General features: G+C 30.3%; 4 protein-coding genes across 8 annotated transcripts in view; 3 read left to right on the top strand and 1 right to left on the bottom strand.

The window, feature by feature from the left end:
* Positions 1-1,419: 1,419 nt before the first annotated feature.
* LOC101504052 (ras-related protein Rab7-like) lies at positions 1,420-5,125 on the bottom strand. Its single transcript, XM_004496353.4, has 7 exons — positions 4,905-5,125; positions 4,787-4,813; positions 4,116-4,215; positions 3,859-4,005; positions 3,019-3,099; positions 2,803-2,948; positions 1,420-1,748 (listed from the first exon to the last, which is right to left on the bottom strand). The coding sequence occupies exons 1-7, from the start codon at positions 4,955-4,957 to the stop codon at positions 1,682-1,684; spliced, it is 621 nt and encodes a 206-aa protein (XP_004496410.1). The 5' UTR covers positions 4,958-5,125; the 3' UTR covers positions 1,420-1,681.
* Positions 5,126-6,337: 1,212 nt separating this feature from the next.
* LOC101503722 (uncharacterized) lies at positions 6,338-7,551 on the top strand. Its single transcript, XM_004496352.4, has 2 exons — positions 6,338-6,788; positions 6,926-7,551. The coding sequence occupies exons 1-2, from the start codon at positions 6,468-6,470 to the stop codon at positions 7,154-7,156; spliced, it is 552 nt and encodes a 183-aa protein (XP_004496409.1). The 5' UTR covers positions 6,338-6,467; the 3' UTR covers positions 7,157-7,551.
* A 2,085-nt stretch (positions 7,552-9,636) lies between these two features.
* Positions 9,637-17,741, top strand: LOC101503184 (uncharacterized). 5 transcript variants are annotated; one of them, XM_004496351.4, is made up of 15 exons: positions 9,640-9,830; positions 10,192-10,251; positions 10,437-10,527; positions 10,954-11,026; positions 11,588-11,633; positions 11,846-11,956; positions 12,802-12,889; positions 13,690-13,783; positions 14,798-14,858; positions 15,001-15,131; positions 15,754-15,871; positions 16,577-16,700; positions 16,819-16,926; positions 17,020-17,094; positions 17,262-17,741. In XM_004496351.4, exons 1-15 carry the CDS (start codon positions 9,771-9,773, stop codon positions 17,303-17,305), a joined length of 1,284 nt encoding a protein of 427 aa, XP_004496408.1. In that variant the 5' UTR covers positions 9,640-9,770; the 3' UTR covers positions 17,306-17,741. The 5 variants fall into 5 exon arrangements, 4 of the variants coding, with proteins under 4 accessions (XP_004496408.1, XP_004496407.1, XP_073223919.1 ...); XM_004496350.4 differs by having other exon boundaries at positions 13,687-13,783; XR_001143676.3 differs by lacking the exons at positions 17,020-17,094; positions 17,262-17,741 and having other exon boundaries at positions 9,637-9,830; positions 13,687-13,783; positions 15,754-15,875.
* Positions 17,742-20,723: 2,982 nt separating this feature from the next.
* Positions 20,724-20,937, top strand: part of LOC101502862 (F-actin-capping protein subunit beta) — a 5,297-nt gene continuing 5,083 nt past the window's right edge. The window contains exon 1 of the mRNA XM_073367497.1: positions 20,724-20,936. Within this exon, the coding sequence (XP_073223598.1) occupies positions 20,850-20,936 (87 nt within the window). The 5' untranslated portion in view covers positions 20,724-20,849. The remainder of the gene's footprint in view (position 20,937) is intronic.

Genomic DNA, 20,937 nt, shown 5'->3' with positions numbered 1-20,937 from the left:
ACACCACGGAACCACGTTGCGCCTCGCTTGCTTACACGGAAAATTAAAGTTCTTCCATTACGTCACTTGTTGTATGGAGAGAAAAGATATTTTCACATAATTTGATGGTTAGCACAGTTTAAATAGATCATTCATTTGATATTTTCACACTAACTTATTTACTTATATTCTTTAATTAATTATTTATTAATTGTATGTTTAAATTGAGTTAACTATTTAACTTGTCAAAATTTTATTGAAATATGTATCTCAAAAATATAATAACACATTAATATTCCAAATGACATTAAGAATTTGGCTACTGACCACGTTACTCTCCCTCAACGCTTAAATCCCTTCCAAGTGCAACTATTTCTTTCTCTTTTGCTTGTGCCATTAGTATCAATCATATTGTTTCTGCCACCAAAATATTTCGTAGTCTCGTCCATGTCATCATTGGATAGAATGGAACAATCACAAAACAAGATTAATTAATGGTTAAGAACCTTCATAAATTTGTTCGCGTGAGAAGAATCATAAAAGTAAGAAAAGGAATAAAATTATATTTCTATTGATTTTAAAAACAAGAGTTTAATTGCCCTTTTTTCAAATAAATACAATTTGAAATGAAAAAATGTTAACAAATACCCCAATGACATTTGTTGAGACACTACAAATGAAAATTCAACCTTAAAAATAGTGCATTCATTTCCTTAATATTTTAAATTAACCATTTAAAATAACTGTTTTCAATTCTACAAATTATTAAATGAATCACTTTTATGCAACCAACTTATCCAATATCTTGAATTGATTGAACCAAACCAAGTTGGCTTTTTATCATTTTTAATTATCACTCCACTTTTAATGTTACATACTCCACCTAATTTATTAAGGGGTGATAGAGACCTAACTCACAAGTCAAAATTAAACACAGTAACCACCTAAAATGCGTTTGAGTTTTGTAAAAAATCAAGCTTGAACTTAAGTCGGGTGAAAAACTCCAATACATCAAGTTTTGTTAATTCTATGATTTGTCGCTTCTACAAATTTGCGGTGGTAATAGGGATGCTAGAGAAAAAAATTACAACTGTACATCCAAATCCAGGGTCACAAAATTTTAAGCAAAAAATTTAGACTGAGATAAAAATACACATTATTTAATTACTTAAAAAATATACATTATTTAATTACTTAAAAAATATACATTATTTAATTATTTTCTCTGTCTACCACTTGTTATTTTTGTGGGTGTATCTAAATCTTGAAACATACTACTAGTCCAACCTTACCTGTAACATTAAAAGTTCTAAAACTATTAGTTAATTAATTTTTACTTAAAAAGAAAACAAAACTATTCAATTATGTGACCCACCACACATATTAGTGTCTGATAAGTACCATTGAAACAGAATATAAACATTTCATGCCACATCTCAATTTGATCGCCAAAAGACAACAAAAATTACTTTAAACCTATTTAATCCGTGGTAAATCAATGGAATATGTTTTTCCTACGAGTGCAACATTCTCAAGCTCATCCTTACGAAAACAAGACTAGTATCAAAATGGGAACATCAAGGTACACAATTTACCCACACAATGATGGCATACAGGGTACACAATATGACCAAAAAGAATTTGATGAATTTGAAACACACAGCATTTAGGAGAGTGCCTGAAATGATTCAGTATTTCAATATCAGCATGCACATCCACCACCTCTCTGCTCATTCTCTGGAACCGCCTCGGGAATCCCTTGAAAATATCTGCAATTCAAATTGAAATTATGCTTTCAGAAGTCAGAAAAGCAGTTACCTGATGCACACAACTCAATCTGAAAATTATAAAGGTCAGAGACTAAGACATGAGTCCCTCATGGAAGCAAGAAAATTTTAGTAAGTACGTATACAATTATATAATACGCAAATGTGTCAGGAGGAAAAATAAACAAAACTCATGGGAAAAGAAAAACATAATAGAAGTAAAAGTGAAAAATTCCTTGCTAACTAAAACATTCGTGGAAAATTTATAAATATGAACTATTTTTATACCAATGAGTATTACCCTAGGGTATGTAGAATGCAAGTTTAGCCTATGGTTTAGAAGAGTTAGAAAACGTCATCGAGGATAAGTTGAGGTGGAAAGTCAGTTATGGGGATGTAATGGAGAACTGGAGACTGTGTGACAAGGATATGTTGCAAGGGGTGTGAGGAGAGAGAAGTTAGGACCTATTTACTTTGTGAAAATATTTTTTTATATTTAAAATGTGTTCATTTTAACTTTTTTATAAGATGTGAAACTCTTGAAGTGAATTATTGTGATTGAGAGAAGATGAGATACTAGCTAAGATTGATGCATTTATGAAAATAATTATATCAATTTGTTTGGTATTTTCATTGTTTCTGATAATGCAGACAATTGTTGACATCAATAGTCTCTTATCTCCTTGTTGGTAAGTAAAATTAGCACAAATTTTAGAAAATTAAAATCGAAAATATTTTCACAAAATAAACGGACCTTTAGTTTTTCATTTTGTGTTTTCAGCCAAGGATCTTCCCTAAGGAGCACTGTTCTGGTTATAATGTTTTCATTGGTATTTTCCATAGAATAGAACACTTATCTTCATAATTATTCTCTGAATTTACAACAGAATGGTACAAATATATAAACAAATTCATAATAATACCGCAACTTAAATTCAGAATAATAGTACTATTTCTTCGCCTAACTTAACGTATATAGTACTGCAACTTAAATTCATACCATAACGTATAAGTACGGCAACTTAAATTCATATCATAATGTATACTGAAAACTTACATGTCCTGTTCACGCTCATTGGCCAGGGCAGTCTTTGCAATACACAGGAATGCAGCATCAACATTGTAATCCTCTTTTGCAGATGTCTCAAAGTAGGGAATATTCCCTTTTGAAGCACACCAGTCCTTTGCTTTCTTCTCAGAAACCTGCATATAAGATAATTAGACATTTATGGATAAAATAAGGAAACTTAAAAGTGTGATAACTTCTGCGTACCACTCGACTATTCCCACCATCAATATCAATCTTGTTTCCAAGCAATATAAACGGAAATGTCCTTGTATCAGGAGGGTTTGCCTGTGTCACAATGAGAACATAAATCTTAATCCAAAGGCCTGTCTAACAAAGTTTAATATTAGTAAGTTTTATATAAAAGTGAGACAAATCCAGTTGGAAGGTTAATTAATATATGGATTGTGTGTATGCATAAGTGCAAACACTAGAAAATAACCTAATAAGTAAGAGATAAAGCATTAGCACGAGTTTATAAAAAGATGAAAGTCAAATATAACGATAGAAACCAGTATTTTTATTAGAAAGAAATAGGTGATAAACCGCTAATTAGAAGATAGGACACTGCAGAAGTTTGAGGGTCTACACCTGCCAATGCTCAATGCCACAAAACTTTATCAGTTAACTAGATACCCTGATTTGCAATCCAACTTATTTATAGGTAACATGTCTTGTCTCAATCCTACTTATTTATATGTAACACGTCTTATTTCTCTAATTATCGCGTCCTTCTCAACTACAATAAAACTAATCAACTCTTAACAAACTAACTAACTCTAATTCCCTCAACTAACACAAACCTATATCCAATATAACAATCCTAAAAAAATGTATTTATTTTCATTTGCTGATGCCAAGATTCTGACTTTTTGTAAGTTAGAATGCAAGCTACAATGCTTGTAATGTCTAGAGCATAATGAGCAAATTAAACTTGGATTACTTCCTTTTTCTCGTAACCATGTCACAAGCAGGACAAGACATGCAATCTATCACCAAACCACAAATGCAAACAAAACTAGTGTTCATAAAATAGACAAGAATTACCTGTTTGAGAAACTCCTCGTGCCAGTTGTCGAGGGAATCAAACGACTTCATGACGTTCACATCATACACAAGAACACAGCAATCCGCCCCTCTATAAAATGCAACTCCAAGACTTTGGAATCTCTCTTGTCCAGCAGTGTCCCATATCTACCAATCACACCATACAACTCATTCAAATTAACAAATATTTCACAACATTCCCAAAACAGTAAAAACAAAAGCATACAGAAATACCATTGAAAAAATAGGAAACCTACTTGTAGAGTGACGAGTCTGTCGTCAATTTGGAGTTCTTTAGTGACAAAATCAGCACCAATAGTAGCCTTATATTGTTGACTAAACTTGTTGTGCACATATCTAATTTAGTTAAAGATCCACAAATGCTAAATCCCAATAAGGAAATAACTAAAGAAACAAATCATTAAAAATTGACCTCAACCACAAAACTTTAAACGAGTCAAACCAGGTGAACCCAAAAAAAGTCAAAACTTTCCTCGTAAGTTAGAATAATAATAAAAACAGTATAAGTTGATTAGGGAGATCCAAACTAACTACCACTAACGTTAACAACAAATAGTAACTTAAACAAATAAGTAAATGCCACAAAATTAACAAAGTCACTGAACTCAAACCGTTAATGAGTTTCAGTTAAGCATTAATCAGATTCGAATCTAATAATTCTTAGTCGAGGTTTACTTGCTCTCAGCTGAACTGCTGATTACTAGAATCACATTCCCCTTAGAATTGGAGGAATAAAACGAAAAAAAAAAATACCACAAAATTGTCAAAGAAAACATAAAAATAAGCGAGTTGAAAATAAAAAAAACATGAGTAAACGGGATTGAAAGAAAGAGTGAAATGGTAAAAACCCAAGAACGATTAAACATGAAATTAACGAAACGGCAAGGGAATTGGCGTACGAGGATACTGATTCATCAACGAGGTTTTTCCAACCCTGGCAATGACAATGAAGAAAAAGGGGTTACGATTTCAAAAAAAAAAAAAACGAAACGGTGTTTTAGCGAAAGGAGGGAAAACGTATGTACCCGCTATCGCCGAGGACAATGACCTTGAGCAAGGTTCGTCTGCGCAATGACATAGTTGGTTACCGTGGGGTTGAATTGAGCTTAATTGGTGAAAATTGGTTGAGGTTCGTTTCTGCTTTTGGTTTGATCGATTATGTATTGGGTGTGTGTCAACGTCGAACGCAAAAGGGGAAAAGGGTCGCCATTATTCTATTCTATCGCTTTCATTAGTCGACGAAGTTAATTATTGTATCTCGAAATAACTATTTATATAGAGATCAATATATGGATTGCTAAACTAAACTAAGTGATAAGATAATAATAGTAGTAATAGAGAGATTAATTAGTTGGAGAGATGTAAATACTTTTCGTAAAGTACTCCATGACTCTTGAGGTTTTTTATCTTAAATTAAAGCTTTTTTTCTTCGTCTTAAAACTTGTAAGTATTTTAAAGATATTTGTTAAAGATATAGAAATATTATCATATAACTGAATTAAAAAGTATGATTTAATTCTTTAAAAGTATAACTTGACTTTTCGTTCTTTTCTAAACAAAGTTTTCAATTTTTAATTATTTGATAGATGTTATTGCTATTTGTTTAAGTGGTATGAGGTTGATAAGTATTTAAAATTATTCACGATTTTAACTACGTTATATATTGTCTTATGAAATTAAAAGAAAATAAATATGTAATTTTTATTATCGTATAACATCAATTAGGTCTAATATTAAATATAAGGATGTGAGGATTGTAAATTTTTACATTTGAGAAGTATCACAAATCATTATTAAAGTAATTTTTAAACAACGATGTACAGTAGATCGTATCTTGTGTTGGTTGATAGAAAAATTGTAAGGAAACAATACCTTAATGAATTGTTATATGGTTTAATTATATTTTAGATCATCTATTTTATCATACTCACAATAGTCTTTGTTGCAATTTTGACCGATACCAATAAATTTTAGTCTAAAATATGATATTTGCCTATAAAAATTTCTGTTTTCTTTTTAAATTTATTATTATGGTATTAAATCAACGTAAATGAAAGAAAAGTTCAATTCTAAAATACAACGTAAATGAGGAAAAAATTCAATTCTAAAATAAAAATTATTTTTGTGAATGTGATAAAATAGAAGATTAAAATTATAATTTTTTAAATTCTTTTAGAATTTTATTTTACAAGATCATTTTTCCATTCTTTTCATTTGATATATAAAAAATAATTAAAAAATTTAAATTATATTAATAAAATTAAATATAAAAAATTATATAAAATAAAAAAATAAAATTATTAAAATAATATAACACTTTAATTATTATGATAAATCTATTTAACTACATCAATTTGATGTATATATTAATTATTATTTATTTAATAAATGAATATTAACACTTATTATTATAAAAAAATAAATGACTTGAAATAAAATAGATGATACAGATCCGGTAAATTGTGATTGAAGAAAGAAGAAAGAAGAAAAATAAAGGTAAGGAAAGAGAAAAGAAGCATGAAGCTAAGCACAATAGGCAATAGCATATTGATAAAATAAAGCGAGAGCAGAGAAAGAAAGAGGTAGGCATGGAGGAAGAAAAGGAAGCGTTAGTGGGAGAAAGAGAAAGGGAAAGGGAAATAGTTGAATCAAAATCAATTAAGAAGGTAGAGATCCACCTATTTCGCCAGGGTGAAGGACCCATTGCGATATTCAAATCGGAGCTTGGTGGCTCGGAACATAGTCAGTTAGATGTCCGTCAAATCCTCCGCAACCACTCCCTCAAATCTATATTCGCTTTCAACCCTCGATCTGGCCGCGCCGCCCCCATCCGCTTCAACACCAAAACCGGAAATTCCGTCTTGTCTTACCGAAACGGCGCCGTTCTCTACATCGACAGCGAACCCAAGGTCTCTCTCTCCACCTCCCTATATTCAATTGTTTACTTAATCTACTGACACGTGTACATGTATGCGTTTTTGCCTAATCATTTGTTACTTATTATGATAAATTATGAAATGTGGAATTTGATTTTGATTTGAATCAGGAGTCGATAGTTAAACCATTGAGCAGGATATTGGTTGGGGTGGCATTGATAAGTATTATGATAATGCTAGTTTCAACGGATATTACTACTACTACTACTAGTCCAGAATGGGTTCAGAAATTAAATGTTTCTGGTGTGAATTTCCCTTCCTTGATATTGGCTTGTGTAGTTGTTGTTTTCAGCCGCATGAGGAACAAGACCAGACATTTTCTCAAAAAACTTGGTCTCTGAATCAATCAATTCGTCCCTCTCTTTCTGTATTAGAGATGAAAATAACACATGATACTAATATTTTGAACAGTTACGATAAACAAGGTGGGTGCTACAAATGGATTGATATATCAAATTAGATAAGGTTGACTGCTGGTTTTTGAAGGAGGCTGCATAGAATCGTTGGAGTCTTATTCCTCTGCCTGTTACCATAAATGTTAGCTGAGGAACGTGGCATGTATCACATTAGGTGACCTTGAAAAGTAGTAACACATTAGATGACAGGGAGTATGTTGTAATGTACCGGTGGTTTATTTTGATTTATCATTGGAGTCTTTTATGTATTGCTTTGTCTACTTGTAAACTAAATTCATTTGTGTTTGGTTCTTCTATAACTAAAATTAATTTTGAATGAATTAGTTATGTAAAATTAATTTTAATTAAAAGTTGGTTGAATTTAAAGTGTTTAAAATTCAAATATATTCGAGTAAAAGTAAGTTGAATAATAAATTTTAGTATAAAAGTCACATTTGGACTCAAGTTACAAATCATAGTTTCAAGGTAGAATCGACTCTAGAGGTGAAATCATTAGTTATACTCGATAGCACTCAAATAAATTAAAATTAATTTTACACTTAAGAGTGAAAATATGTATAATTACTTATTCAAATATTTTAAAATGATAGCTACTTAATAGACTAGCCGAACTTTCATCATGGCCAAACTCAAGTCTACAAATCATATTCATATCTTACCAAACCTAATTTGACCTAACCTATTTTCACTCATATTTACACGGCCATAATTAATTTTTTCAAAAATAGACTTAAACATATATTAAGTTCTTAAGTTGATACAAGATTAACCACATCATACTGAAGACAACATATCATGCATGGGCTTCATATAATTGATCCTACACTTTTTTCAAAGGGGACTTTATAACATATTACCTATGTTCCTACGTCCTTTTAACATTTTCCACTTATACTAAAAAAATTATATAATATATTTATTAATGTTGTCTACGAATATGCTTGATCTGACCGTTTATATATAAAAATGTTCATCTTTGATTTTAAATATTTCAAGACACGTAATAATAGTATTAATTAGAGATTTTTTTTATTAAAGAAATTTATTTATAAGAAAAAAGATAGTAGACCTCTTAATCATAGAGAGGTGAATGATATAAAATAAGAAATTACATAAAAATAAATAAATTTGTAAAAGTCATTTGTAATTAAACTGGCAAAAGCATCCACCAGTTGGTTAGTTTCACGAAAAACATGAGATAAAGAGAAAAGTGATCAACTGATAGAAGATATCAACGATCTAATTCACCAATAGAGAGTAATGATGTCTAACATTGCAACTATCTAGCATGTGATCCACAACCACATTTGAGTATATTCAATGTCAATAGATTTAAAACCATTATAAGAAAGTATGATTCAAACCTTGAAGAACATATAATAACATTGACACAGTGATAAATACACATCGAGAGTAAACAAACTAAAAAAAAAAAAAAGTTTTATGATGGTTGCGAGTCACACATCCACATATGATCATAGTCTCAAGGTTAATCATTGCACCATATTCATTCAACTTTACACAACCAAACTTAAGAGTGGTTAATAAATGAGACGAGACACATTGTTATCATGATGAGTATGAACAAAAAACAAGATGAAAGTACAAGAATGACAAGATAACAAATTGAACAAATATTAATCTAGGTCAATCTACGATGCACATAAATATCATTCGCTTAATTAAAAGACATTCAAAATTTCTAAAGATAATTTTATCTTTTTGAATTCGGCCAATACCAAATCAATATCTAAGAGATTATTAAATGAAAATCTAATTATATGCATTTTTTAATTTAATTCTCAACCCAGCTAATTTTTCCTCTAAAAAAACCCTAGCCAAACCCGTTAGGATTAGTTGCCATATCATCCATAACAAAGAAAGAAAAATTTACGAGGCATGTGCATTGTTTCACAAATTCCTAATCTACAAAAAAGAAAAGGATATCACTAACTAAAACATTATAATATACACCGAAGCGAACAACTTATTATTAAAGTGTATATATTATCACATAAGTCGAAAGATTCAACCTTTTTAAAATTCGAACAAAATACATTGTAAAATACAATAAATTTCAAGAAAAATTTGAAATATATTTGACTACAATAATCTCTCACTTTGTTAATATTACTTCATTCAACTTAATACTAATTACGAAAAAGAAAAATATATTTACTCTATAAACAGTTTAAAAAATATATATATCTTATAATATTTGTCACATTTGTAAAAAAAACTATTTTGATATAATTATTATTTTTTATTTCCAATACAACTGTAATTTATTTTTACAATATGTATGAAACGCTAAAATGTAATAATTATTTTCAGATATTTAAAAAAAAAACCTATTTCTGTTTCCTAAATAAACAATAACTACTTTTTTATAAATAAAATAATAAACAGTAACTATGAACACTGGTTGAAGAAAACAGGTTACTATATGGATGGGTAGGTTTTAGGTCCGAAATTCATATGCTTCTTTTGTTCGTGTTTCAATTTCAATCTCCAAAAATTGCTGATAAAAGTGTTGAGTATGGCGACGCAAGTGAGCTGCGATGTTGACTACGTAACCACCTTACAAGCCAGGGTCAAGGTACTTTTTTTCAACCAATTTTCTCATCCTAAGCTTAATGTTCTTCGAATGATTATTCGATATGATGTACTTCATTCAAAACCCCTATATTCGGTGAAAATATTGCACTCGTTTCATATAGTAGTACGATGATATAGCATTGCAATGTAGGAATCAAAGATTTTGCACTATCTTATTATTGTTTTTGTTTATTTATGTCTTTAATTTAATGATTTGCTCAAGTTTATGCTTTTATTGTGTTTGTTTTATTTTAACAATTGCTGAAATTAATGATGAAGGCTTTATATGAGCCTAATCCATTTTACTATTGGTATACTTATAATGCGGTTTTTCTACTGATTTATGTGATTCATGCTGCTAGGAATTAGAAGCGGAGAATGCAAATCTTTTATCTCGACTTGCTGATTGCCATTGCTCTAAGGTTAGCTACTTGATTGTTTCATAGTTCTTTAGCTTATTTTCACTCTAGTTTGTATTATCTTTTTGGCTGTGGAGTACGGTGATGGTTTTCAGTTAGGAAAAAATTTCCAAAGAAAAATAAAATGGAAGGGGTGAAAAGGGTTTCGTCTGCATTTTTTTTTAAATTTGTGTTAATGTATGATGCAGATAGAGAAAAAGTTATATGGTCATGATGGGAAAGCCACGGAACCGAAAAAAGCCAACAAGAAATCAAAAGAGAAGATAGAGAAAAAGCCAGGTTTTGTATTCTCAATATTTTTTGGGGACTAGTAGTGAGTCAGTGACTAGTGACACCTATGTTATGGTGTTAAGAGAAAACACTGCTTTTTTATTTTGATGACATGATGCCATGACAACTCTCTGTCTAAAAAATTTATATGAAAATTAAGCTTTACTTTCTGTTCTTCAATTGAAACTTAATGATGTGTTTGATGATTTATATCAGTGATTTCTTGATTTGTATGCTTATCTTGTTTATGTTTTTCTGCTAGATCAGTGCTTTTAGTTTTTCATGGGACCTGTATTCTGTGTACATGAGTTTCCCATGTTGTACCTTCTAATGAAATTAAAAAGATGAGGGAATATAATTTATTTTTAATATGAGATTTACCAGTTTAGCAAAACAAATTGGCATATTTAAATTAGCTTCTACACTGTGATACAGGCTATAACACAAGGTTTATGAGTAATCATAGCAAGAGATATGTAGCTTTAAAAGTCATGTACTTTGGAAAAAGGTATTTGCTGTCACTATTTCATCTTGCTCTGTATTCTGTCTTTACAAACTGCTGCATAGGCTCTGCATCTGAGTTATCCTGAGTTTGAGTTTATGTTTCTCATTCCAGACTATGTATTTTCTAATCTTTACCTAGTGGTACAAGCTTTTTTGTTTTTTGTTTTTTGGTTTTTGTTATTTTGCTTTAACAATATTTACTGAGGTGTTAATCTATACTCAACTGTATACTTCATACAGGTTGTTTTCGTTGGTGCACACACAAAAATGATAGAACTGTGATATTTCGATATCATATTACAATCTTAGATTCTATTTTGATTACTATTTATATAATTGTCAGAGCTTGCTCTGGAGATCGCATTTGATAAATCCTTATTATTCTGAAATTCCCATGATCTTTTCAATTTCTCTTTTAATTGAATTTGAAGTTTCTTATGTTTTTTATTCTTCATATCATTTTCCTGTCTTGTTACTTTATTCTTTTGGTATTTACGAAATTAACAGTATATAAATTTCATGTGTTAGTTAAGGTCGGCTGACTAATTGTATTTGCTAAATACAGGTTCTATGGTTTTGCTTCAGAGGCACAAATGCAACCAACTGTAGAGGTCTGTTTATTTCCAAAGTCACGCAAACCAATAATTTTAAAATTAGCACAAATTGATCATGAGTACCACTAAGCCGATATTTATCCATAATAATAAAAAATGATTGTCTGTGCTGGATGAAGTAGTCCAGTTGTCAACTGTCAGGAAAATCATTGCAAACATTTTACATGGATGCATCTGTTTTTATTTATCATGTATCATTTTTCTTGCAGTCTGAAATTTTTCAAGCTCTTGAAGAAGCAAGGCTATTGGTTGGTGATAAGAAGGAGTCACAGTATTCGAGATGTGGTAGAACAGACAAAGGGGTTTCCTCAGTTGGACAAGTAAGTTAATGCAGAAAGGGGAAAAAGGAGACGGAGAGAGAGAGAGAGAGAGAGAGAGAGAGAGAGAGAGAGAAGAGAGAGAGGGTACTTTCTAATATATTAGCAATCGGCAATGACTAATACATAACATGATTATAAAGCTGATATGACAAAATGGTCTTTACCATTTTTGAGTTAACATACTCCCATTAACAATTATTGTGCTGCTACGACAAAGGCAAGATGAGTTACTTCTGCAGAGTGCCTCAATTTAACATGTTTGGTTTACGGTTGAAAAACTGAAAAATTTCGTTTGGACTCCACATATCTAGAGTTCTTTTGAGGCGAATGCACGTCTGAACTACAACGTATGTTTGCAACAAAAATCCAAACATATTAACGTTGGGGCTCTTTACAATTTGTTCCCATTGTATTGGGGGATTTATCCTTCATAGAGGCTTTGTTTATCTCTATTGACTTTCTTCCCTTCCTTTCTATCACATGCAAGGTTCCATCATGTCTAGGGAGTACGGACTAAATAGCTACTTTGTTTTGATATCTTTTCATTGTAGTTTTGATTTGGATAATATGTATTCTCCATGTTTTATCTTTGTACTTTTTTCAACTCTTTGATTGATTCTCCTTTCATCTAAATAAACCTGGAAAAACAATGACAGTTTGGCATGCAATCCTTAATAATTGAAATTGTTTGGAATCTGTTAGTAGGCAATTTTTTGGAAAGCTATTTAATTGTATGAAGAGGTTTCTATCACGATTTCCACTATTTTACTGTTGCTTTGCCAAGTATCATATGATCTGTTAATTTATAATTAACTGGTCCTGATTATGAATTTTTTTTGAAGCAGGTAATAGCTCTTTTTCTAAGATCAAGGCTCAAAATATCTGGAGTAAATAATGGGAGTTCTGGAGATATTGTTTTAGAAGAACAACACGGTTAGTTAGCTGAGCAATCTTTTGAAAAAATGTGATCAAGCCTTTTCTTTGTTGCTTCTGGTTTTCTTTGTGTGTGTATTGACTTAACCTTTTTTATTTTTCATTGTTTGGCAATATCCTGATTTTTTCTTGTCATATAGCGGCTGAGATCGATTTCCATGTTTGCACACTTATGCATCATAGTTTGAGTTGCATTAAATCAATGAAATGAGTTATGGTTGTGAATTAGACATGTGCTGGTGAATCTGAAATAATTATTAAATAATTGACTTAATAATTTTCTTCCCAGAGTTTATATAGTCCAAGTCATATCTGCATTAGTCTAAATATATAAGGGCTTGAGGTATAATTAAAGGTTAAAACGGTATGTTTTGAGGCTGAAAAAATGGTTTCACATTAGTCAATTTTCCCTTCATTTGTATGGTAAGTGGAAATACTCAGCTGTGTAATACTATTATAAAGATATCAAGCACCATGTGTAGATATCAAAAGGATTACTTGCTAGGTAAATTTATTTCTGTAGGTTTGGGGCCTAAGCAGGCTATAGGGTATTGACTGCTCAGATTGATGCTCATTGAGTTGTATGTTGCTGATGCCAAAATGATGGGGGTGTTATATGGTTTTAGCCAATTATAAATGTAAATGCATATTTGTAATGGTTTTTTTTGCAGTTTTATAATAATTAAAGGAAGACTTTTGATTGTTTAGCATACCCGTAATATCATATACATCAGTGTGAAATATCATACATACTTTATTCCCTCCTTTTCTTAACCCCTATCATTTTTTTCGCATAGAAGGAGAAATTGATTATGTGAGGGTACTAAATCGAGTCCTTCCCAATGACATTCGAATTCTCGGCTGGTGCCCTGTTCCTGTGGATTTCCATGCAAGGTTTGTATGCATTCTTTAAACCTTTACTTTCTAATATCATATGTTGATCATGTTATATAGAGAAGACTGATAGTAATGAGAAACAATGGCCGAAGGAACTACTTTCCCTGTATCCTGCATATTGGGAGGCAAACACGGGGAAACACCGGATCTTGACAAGGGTGCAATTATGCAACAAAATACTTTTGGCTGCAATGGGTCATTGCTATAATATCCGAGTGTTTTTCCCTTGTAAATTTGACGCAACCTATCCAGATTGTATATGCTTAAATATATAAATATCTATATGGGTACTGACAGTTCTGGTTTTGGAAGAGGGATCACAATATAACACATATTCTAACAATTAGAGTAGCCGGCTTTTGCTTGTGATACTGCGGAGGATGTTAAATTTTATGAATACTGTCATATTATACGACAAGTTTTAGATAAATTAAGCATTTATTGCTATACAATCTTATAGTCAATGTCTTTGTATTTTGAAAAGTATATTGTACGTTGAATTGAAGTTGTTTGATGAAGTATCAAATATTTTTTAAATTTTTTGCAAATTTGCATGCTTGATCTACCCAATAAGAAATTTTAATTTAACTGTTGGACTTTTGAAAAGGAAATTGTTTTGAAAACATAAGTTGACGTTGAAACTTCAAAAGGGCCAGACAAATATATAGGAAGCTCAGCAAGTTCTGGTTTCCTTTCATAATCATGGACATGCATTTATGAAATGGATAATGTCATACACTGGAATAAATAATTTAGTAATTAACTATTTCAGTTGTCTCATCTTTGATGTGCTAAGCTGAAAATACTTTTTCAGGCGAAGGGTCCCTGGTTTGTTGAACTTTGAGGTAGGGTTGTGATTCAAGTCGAATTGTTGTCTTTACTGACACTAACTTTCATATTGCAAAGATCTTGTAACAAAGTAAATTACATTTTTTAATTAATGAAATGAAGCTTGATTTCTTAAATTATTTTATTTTGCTATCCTGTTTCTCACTTGCTTTATCAATACAGGTTTAGCTGTTTAAGCAGGGAGTATAAGTATTTTTTTTGGAAAGAAAATTTGAATATCCTGGTAGGAAAACCATTTTCCGTTACAGTTACTATATATTCTTGAACCTTGGTTATTCTTTCTTGTCTTCTCTGTTTCCTTTTGTGTCAAAGATTTGAGAGGCATGCAAATGGTTATCACTTCTCATTGGTTGATATCCCATTAGGCTATGGAGAGTGCTGGAACAAAGTTTCTAGGAGAACATGACTTTAGAAACTTCTGTAAAATGGATGCAGCTAATGTGCACAACTACATGCGGCGCATCACAATGTTTAAGATTTCTCCAACAGATGTGAGGTTAAGATTGGTAGACAATTTTTCTTACCCCTATGTCTGTGTTTCTGTGTGTGCCTGTTTGCTGACAAAATTATGTTGGAAACCAACACTTCAAATTGGACTTCAGTAGCTCATCACAATGTTCTAGCTATTTTCTTGACATTTTGAGGTGATATTTTTTAATTCTTCTGGGAAGAAATGCCTATCAGAAAAAACAAAATAAAAAACTCTTGTGGAACTAGAGACACAAATCAAATGACAGTTAAAAGGGGGGGAACATACACAAGAATTTCTAGACAGAATAGCTAAAAGAAAAAAAAAATTGTTATTAAGTTTGAAGGAAAAATATTTCTCAAAAGGTTAGGATGAATATATTTATGATGTGTACTTCATATGTTTAAGGTAACAGCTGTATCTGCATGCATCACATTTGAGTCTTAAGTCTGAGATGCGAAGCAATATGAAACCATTGTTTTTTCCTTCATGTATTCCAATGAAGGAAACCCTTGGTATTTGTTTCAGTTGTGATGCTGTTGTTTGTTAAAAAAGTTGCACAGTTGTATCTGCCTGACAAAAATTGCAATTTGTCGTTTGCAAGTTTTTGAGCATGATGTCTGAGCATGTGTTTCTCATTTACCTGCAGTTATGATGGTAATCAACTTTGGGCAATTAAAATCAAAGGTAGTGCTTTTTTATGGCATCAGGTTCGCTGCATGGTTGCTGTTCTCTTCTTGGTTGGCAAAGGTCTTGAATCTCCAGATGTTGGTACCTAAGACTCTCGTATATAGTCATATGAAATATTTGTTTAGCACCTTGTTGGTTCTTTCGGCCATAAGAATGTACAACAGAAGCAGTCTTCTGAACTGTGAAGACTGGATGCATTTTTATGTAATGTTTGCCATGTTTGCTTCCCAAAGCCAACTTTATTCAGAAAGAATCCGGGACTAAGATTCTGTTGAATAGTTAGTGTTTTGTGAGCCTAATGGATGTAACCCTCACCAAATGGCTGTGTTCCTTGTTTGCTGCAACTTATATAAAACTGTTACTATTGTAGAATAGATTTAAATGTTTTGGTCCATGCAGTTACACCACTTTTTGCTTTTAGTCACTGTAAAATTATTTGGTTATTAACCCATACAAATATACCATGTTTTTCTTTTGGTTCTTGTTGCTATGTTATAGTTACTGTAAAATTAGTCCAGTTTGCATTCTTCTACCTGTTTCTGTGGTTTAGCAAATGCCACACTGACAGGCAGTCACACAAGGAACAGACTTTTTTAAATGTTAAGGAATCAAATTGCCTTCTTGCTTATGAGGGTGTGGCATAGTCTCTTATTTATTCATTCTTTGTTTTTTCTTTTTATATTAGTATCATGCTGTAATATTAAATTCGAGGTCAGTTGATCTACTATATGAATTTCGCATTCTGTAGTTTGAGCTAATAAGTTTGAATCTTAAATTTGTAGATTACCGATTTGCTACTGGACACTAACAGAATCCCCAGAAAACCCCAATACACTATGGCTTCAGAGGTTCCTTTGGTTCTTCAGTCCTGTGAATTTAAGGATGTCAAGTTTATGTGTTCATCAGGTATTTCTGATTTGTAACTTGTGAGACTTCAAATATGGCGACTGATTTTCTTTGCTTGCCTATTGGGGCATTTTACTTAGATAATAGCTTGAATTTATTTATGTGATTGCATATCCAGAGGCGGGAGAAGCGCTGCACTCACACTTGGTTAACGAATGCAAAATTTACCAGCTTCAAGCTGCAATCTTTCACGAAGCTATTCTTAATAGTGTGCCTCCATTACATGGTACTGAAAACATGTTGAGCTGAATTAACTTCTAATCACATTGCTTACTCTAGTTTATATGATCTATTGTTCTGATAAAAATTGCTTGCCCAGATCAAATTCTGCCTGCAGTTCGAGAATCCAAGAAGAAAGCCTCTCATATCCCTCTCATGTCACGACCAACTGAGCGTGAGTTCTGACACCTGAATATTTTAAAACCTGTTTACAAGTACTCTAATGCATGGAATATGAATGCTTTGTTTTCGTCTAAGCTCTAGACAAATGATATACTTCCTGTTCCTAGTATCCCCCATTATTTTACTGACCGGCTTCTTATTCTTGTTAATTTGAATCAGCATCTTATGAAGAACGACGCGCCAAACTCAACTCGTGTACATGATGATTTCACTGGTCATCTTCATTATATAGCTCTTCTATAGAGGTTGTATTATTAAATGGTAACTATATATTTCAATTTTTGGGGTCCGGTTTTTGATGCGGTGCACTTGTTTCTGAGGTTTTCAAGCCTCCACCAGATGACAATTGTGAGCAGTTCTCATGTCATAATCATCTTGGATCGAATTAATGCATATAGCAGGTAACTTGCTGTGCAGACAAAGATGATAGCGCTAGTCATCTACTGTGTGGTTGTAACAATTTGCAGCTAACCTGTGTATGCTAGATAAATTATTATTTTTGCTATATAACTTATGTCTAAAAAGAATTCTTCCTGTCAACGTATCAATTATTATAATGAGTAAATATTAAATGAATTTGGTCCCTTAAAGATATTAGTTGTACTTTAAAAAAATTGTTTATATGAATCGATGCTTAATTATATTAGTTTGTTATCATGTTTATTTTAAATTGTCTATTTGGTAATAAATTAAGGCTTAAATTGTCAATTTGGTAAAAAAAATTGTTTATATGAATCGATCTTTAAGTATTTTGTTTTTAATCCTTATAAAAACAAATTCATTTTTGTTGGTTAAACCGCTTTTTCTTCCAATTACAATTACATAGACTATGGGAACTCAACTCTCGCATTCTACCTAGATTTAATTTAGATTTAATTTACTATGTACGCTAATTGATTTAATTTTATGCGAATTTAATTCATGCACCTAATTGAGTTCACGTAAATAATCTATTTGGGTGTAACCTAAAAAAACGTAAAAACTTTCATCAATTTTTAGCTCTTTAAAATTTTTTGTTTTCATTCTTGGACCTTTATTTTAAATTAATATTGTGTATGCTTTTGAATTTTTGAATGATTTTTGTATTAATGTTTAACCATTTGTTTGCATAAAATTAGAATTTTTTAATAAATAATGAATTAAATATGAATTTTTAAGTTTTTTGCACTTAAAAATTATATATAATTTTTGCTTGTTAAAAAAATTATTACTGTAATAAATCATTAAAAAATTTGAATGAAAGATAGTAGATTGATATAAAGTTAGGAATAAAAAAACGAAAATGATAAATTTTAAAGAACTAAAAATTGACGAAATTTTTTATAAAGATTAAAAGTAAAATAGTAAAATTTTATCGAAACTGAAAATTTATTTAACTAAGAAATTAATTTTTAAAAAAATGTTTTGTATAGAGATAAACTTTCATGAGAACCGAAATAACAACTTTTGCGAACCACCATAAAATGCTTTATTAAAATAGTGAAATTTACATAATTGTTGAGTTTGGAAAAAATAATTTCAATCTTTTTCTAAAGTTGAAATTTGTTGGGATCACTATTTTAAAACAGACAAAAGCTATATCCCAAAACTTTGCTTGTACATGCCTCCAACATGGGGTGTGCCTTTAAACCAACTTCATCTAACCTAGCAATCAGCATGTGGGAAAAGGTCGAATCACCTTTTTCTCTGTGATGGTGGGTTAATAATGGTTGTGTTTGTTATCATATGTATGGATAGGCATGGTCACCTATTTCATCCATGCCAAAAATAAAATCAATTGGTATGCATAATAATTGGTTAGTGGAACCCACGTCCACCCAAAAATTTAAATTTTGGTATTAGAATAATAATAATAATAATAATAATAATAATAATAATAATAATAATAATAATAATAATACATTTTTTATAACAGATAAAAGTTTGATAATATGACCATTAGGTCTCTTACATTGTCACTCTTAGTAAGTAAAATCCATTTCTTGGTTTCTGGAGAATATTTTTACAATCAAACTTGAAAATGACTCGAGTCATCATTTACTAATGTAGTTTTCAGTTTGATTATCTAAAAAGCATCTTAGTTTTTGTTGTTTTAGGAACCCACAATGATTAAGGATCTGTGCTCTTTATTGGGGCAAATTTTTTAAGGGAAGCAAACTTATGTCATTGTATTGACAATCTCTTATACAAAATACAAGGCGGAATAAAATCAAAATCATGAGATCGGCTATGTAGTTGTGTACATGACAATGTAGTTTTTTTTTTATTTATATTTGTACTTCAAATCTGCAAAATTAAAACTTCATAGTCTTTTAATTTTTTTATTAAACTCATATGATTTTTAAGGGGTTTTTGTTGCAGTAATTTTAAGTAAACTTTTAATTAATTTTTAAAAAATAATTAAACAAGAGAGAGTTTGAGTGAGATATATATTAAATTTTTTGAAATAAAATATAAATTTTTTTTAATTTGAATCACGAAATTATATGAAAATTTATCATGTTTTTTATATGATCGATAATAAAATTCATAGTAAATTTTTCAAAATCTCTAACTACAAATTATTAAAATGAAATTAAGATTAAAAATAGTTCAAACATTTTTACATCGATTTGATATTTTCATATAACTTCAAAAGTATAGAATGTATACTCCATCACATAGTTTTTACATTACGAAAAACAATTTAATACAACACAATATAATGAAACCAAACTAATAAAAGCGTCCATTGACCTGTTAAAATGATAAGCTACCAACTTATAGTCCAATTCAAAGACTATATAAGATATTCATTCGGTGTGCATGAAAGGGTATTTGTTGAATGTCATCAACCCCTTAAATTGATCTTCCTATCCGAAAAGATTAGTTTCTACTTTTGATTAGTGATGTGTTTGGACAATTAAATAGATATTAAAGTTGTATAAAGATATAATAATAATATAATAAGAATTTTTATATTATAAATTTGATCTATATGTATTAATAAATAGCAGAATATTATTTTTATTTTATCATATATTTGATAAATACTTCATCATTATATAATATGTTGTAATATATATTATATTTAAATAATAAAATTATTATTATTAAAAAATTACATATTTTTTAAATTAACTTATAATACTTTTAAATATTATAAATTAATAACAATAAAAAATAAATAATGAAAGAATTTTATACATACAAAAACTTCGTTGGCACAACTATATAACTAATTTCAATTAAAAAAAATCATGGATAACAAAAGAATTTCATTCTATTTTATAGATAAATTAAAATAAAGACTTTTATTTTATACATTAATCTTCCAATTCTTATAAGCAATATGATAATCACAATTAAAAGAAATAAGAAATGAGTAAACTATTATTATAAATTTTGAAATTATAACTATAAAATAATTTTAAATTTTAAGTTTATGAAATATTAAATTATTTAATATTATCTATTTTAAATAATTTAAAAGATCTATTTTATAAATTTAAGGAGGTGAAATTGACTAACATTTACGATTTAAGATCTAAGATGGTGGTATTCTAGATAAGAAAGTTAATTTAAGCTAGGAGTTGAACTCCGGATAAATAAATAAATAAATAAATTTTCAACATAATTAGAGATAGAAGGTGGAGGGAAATTCGGATAAATAAAATACCCCAAAACTCACTTGAGAAAGTTTCTCTCTCTCTCTCTGAATTGTTTGTTGTTTTTTCATTTGAAATTGAAAGGAAATTGGAGAGAGAAATGGAAGCTGCGATGGGACTGATGCGGAGGATTCCGCCGAAGCACACAGAAACAGCTCTCTCCGCCCTTCTCAGTCTTATGCCTCACA

This window comes from Cicer arietinum, chromosome 4 (genome assembly GCF_000331145.2).
Source record: "Cicer arietinum cultivar CDC Frontier isolate Library 1 chromosome 4, Cicar.CDCFrontier_v2.0, whole genome shotgun sequence".
Taxonomy (NCBI): domain Eukaryota; kingdom Viridiplantae; phylum Streptophyta; class Magnoliopsida; order Fabales; family Fabaceae; genus Cicer; species Cicer arietinum.
Note: the sequence above shows the minus strand (reverse complement) of the source record. Positions and strands in the feature narration are given on the sequence as shown.

What these genes read in the sequence shown, in the direction of transcription:
- LOC101504052 (XM_004496353.4), bottom strand. Translation starts at nt 4,957, where the DNA reads ATGTCATTGCGCAGACGAACCTTGCTCAAGGTCATTGTCCTCGGCGAT. An exon ending in AAAACCTCGTTGATGAATCA is followed by an intron (nt 4,216 to 4,786) that starts GTATCCTCGTAC and finishes TAACTAAATTAG; the next exon opens with ATATGTGCACAACAAGTTTA. An exon ending in ATGGTGGGAATAGTCGAGTG is followed by an intron (nt 2,949 to 3,018) that starts GTACGCAGAAGT and finishes TCTTATATGCAG; the next exon opens with GTTTCTGAGAAGAAAGCAAA.
- LOC101503722 (XM_004496352.4), top strand. Translation starts at nt 6,468, where the DNA reads ATGGAGGAAGAAAAGGAAGCGTTAGTGGGAGAAAGAGAAAGGGAAAGG. An exon ending in ACATCGACAGCGAACCCAAG is followed by an intron (nt 6,789 to 6,925) that starts GTCTCTCTCTCC and finishes GATTTGAATCAG; the next exon opens with GAGTCGATAGTTAAACCATT.
- LOC101503184 (XM_004496350.4), top strand. Translation starts at nt 9,771, where the DNA reads ATGGCGACGCAAGTGAGCTGCGATGTTGACTACGTAACCACCTTACAA. An exon ending in CCTGTGGATTTCCATGCAAG is followed by an intron (nt 13,784 to 14,797) that starts GTTTGTATGCAT and finishes TTATCAATACAG; the next exon opens with GTTTAGCTGTTTAAGCAGGG. An exon ending in AAGAAAATTTGAATATCCTG is followed by an intron (nt 14,859 to 15,000) that starts GTAGGAAAACCA and finishes ATATCCCATTAG; the next exon opens with GCTATGGAGAGTGCTGGAAC.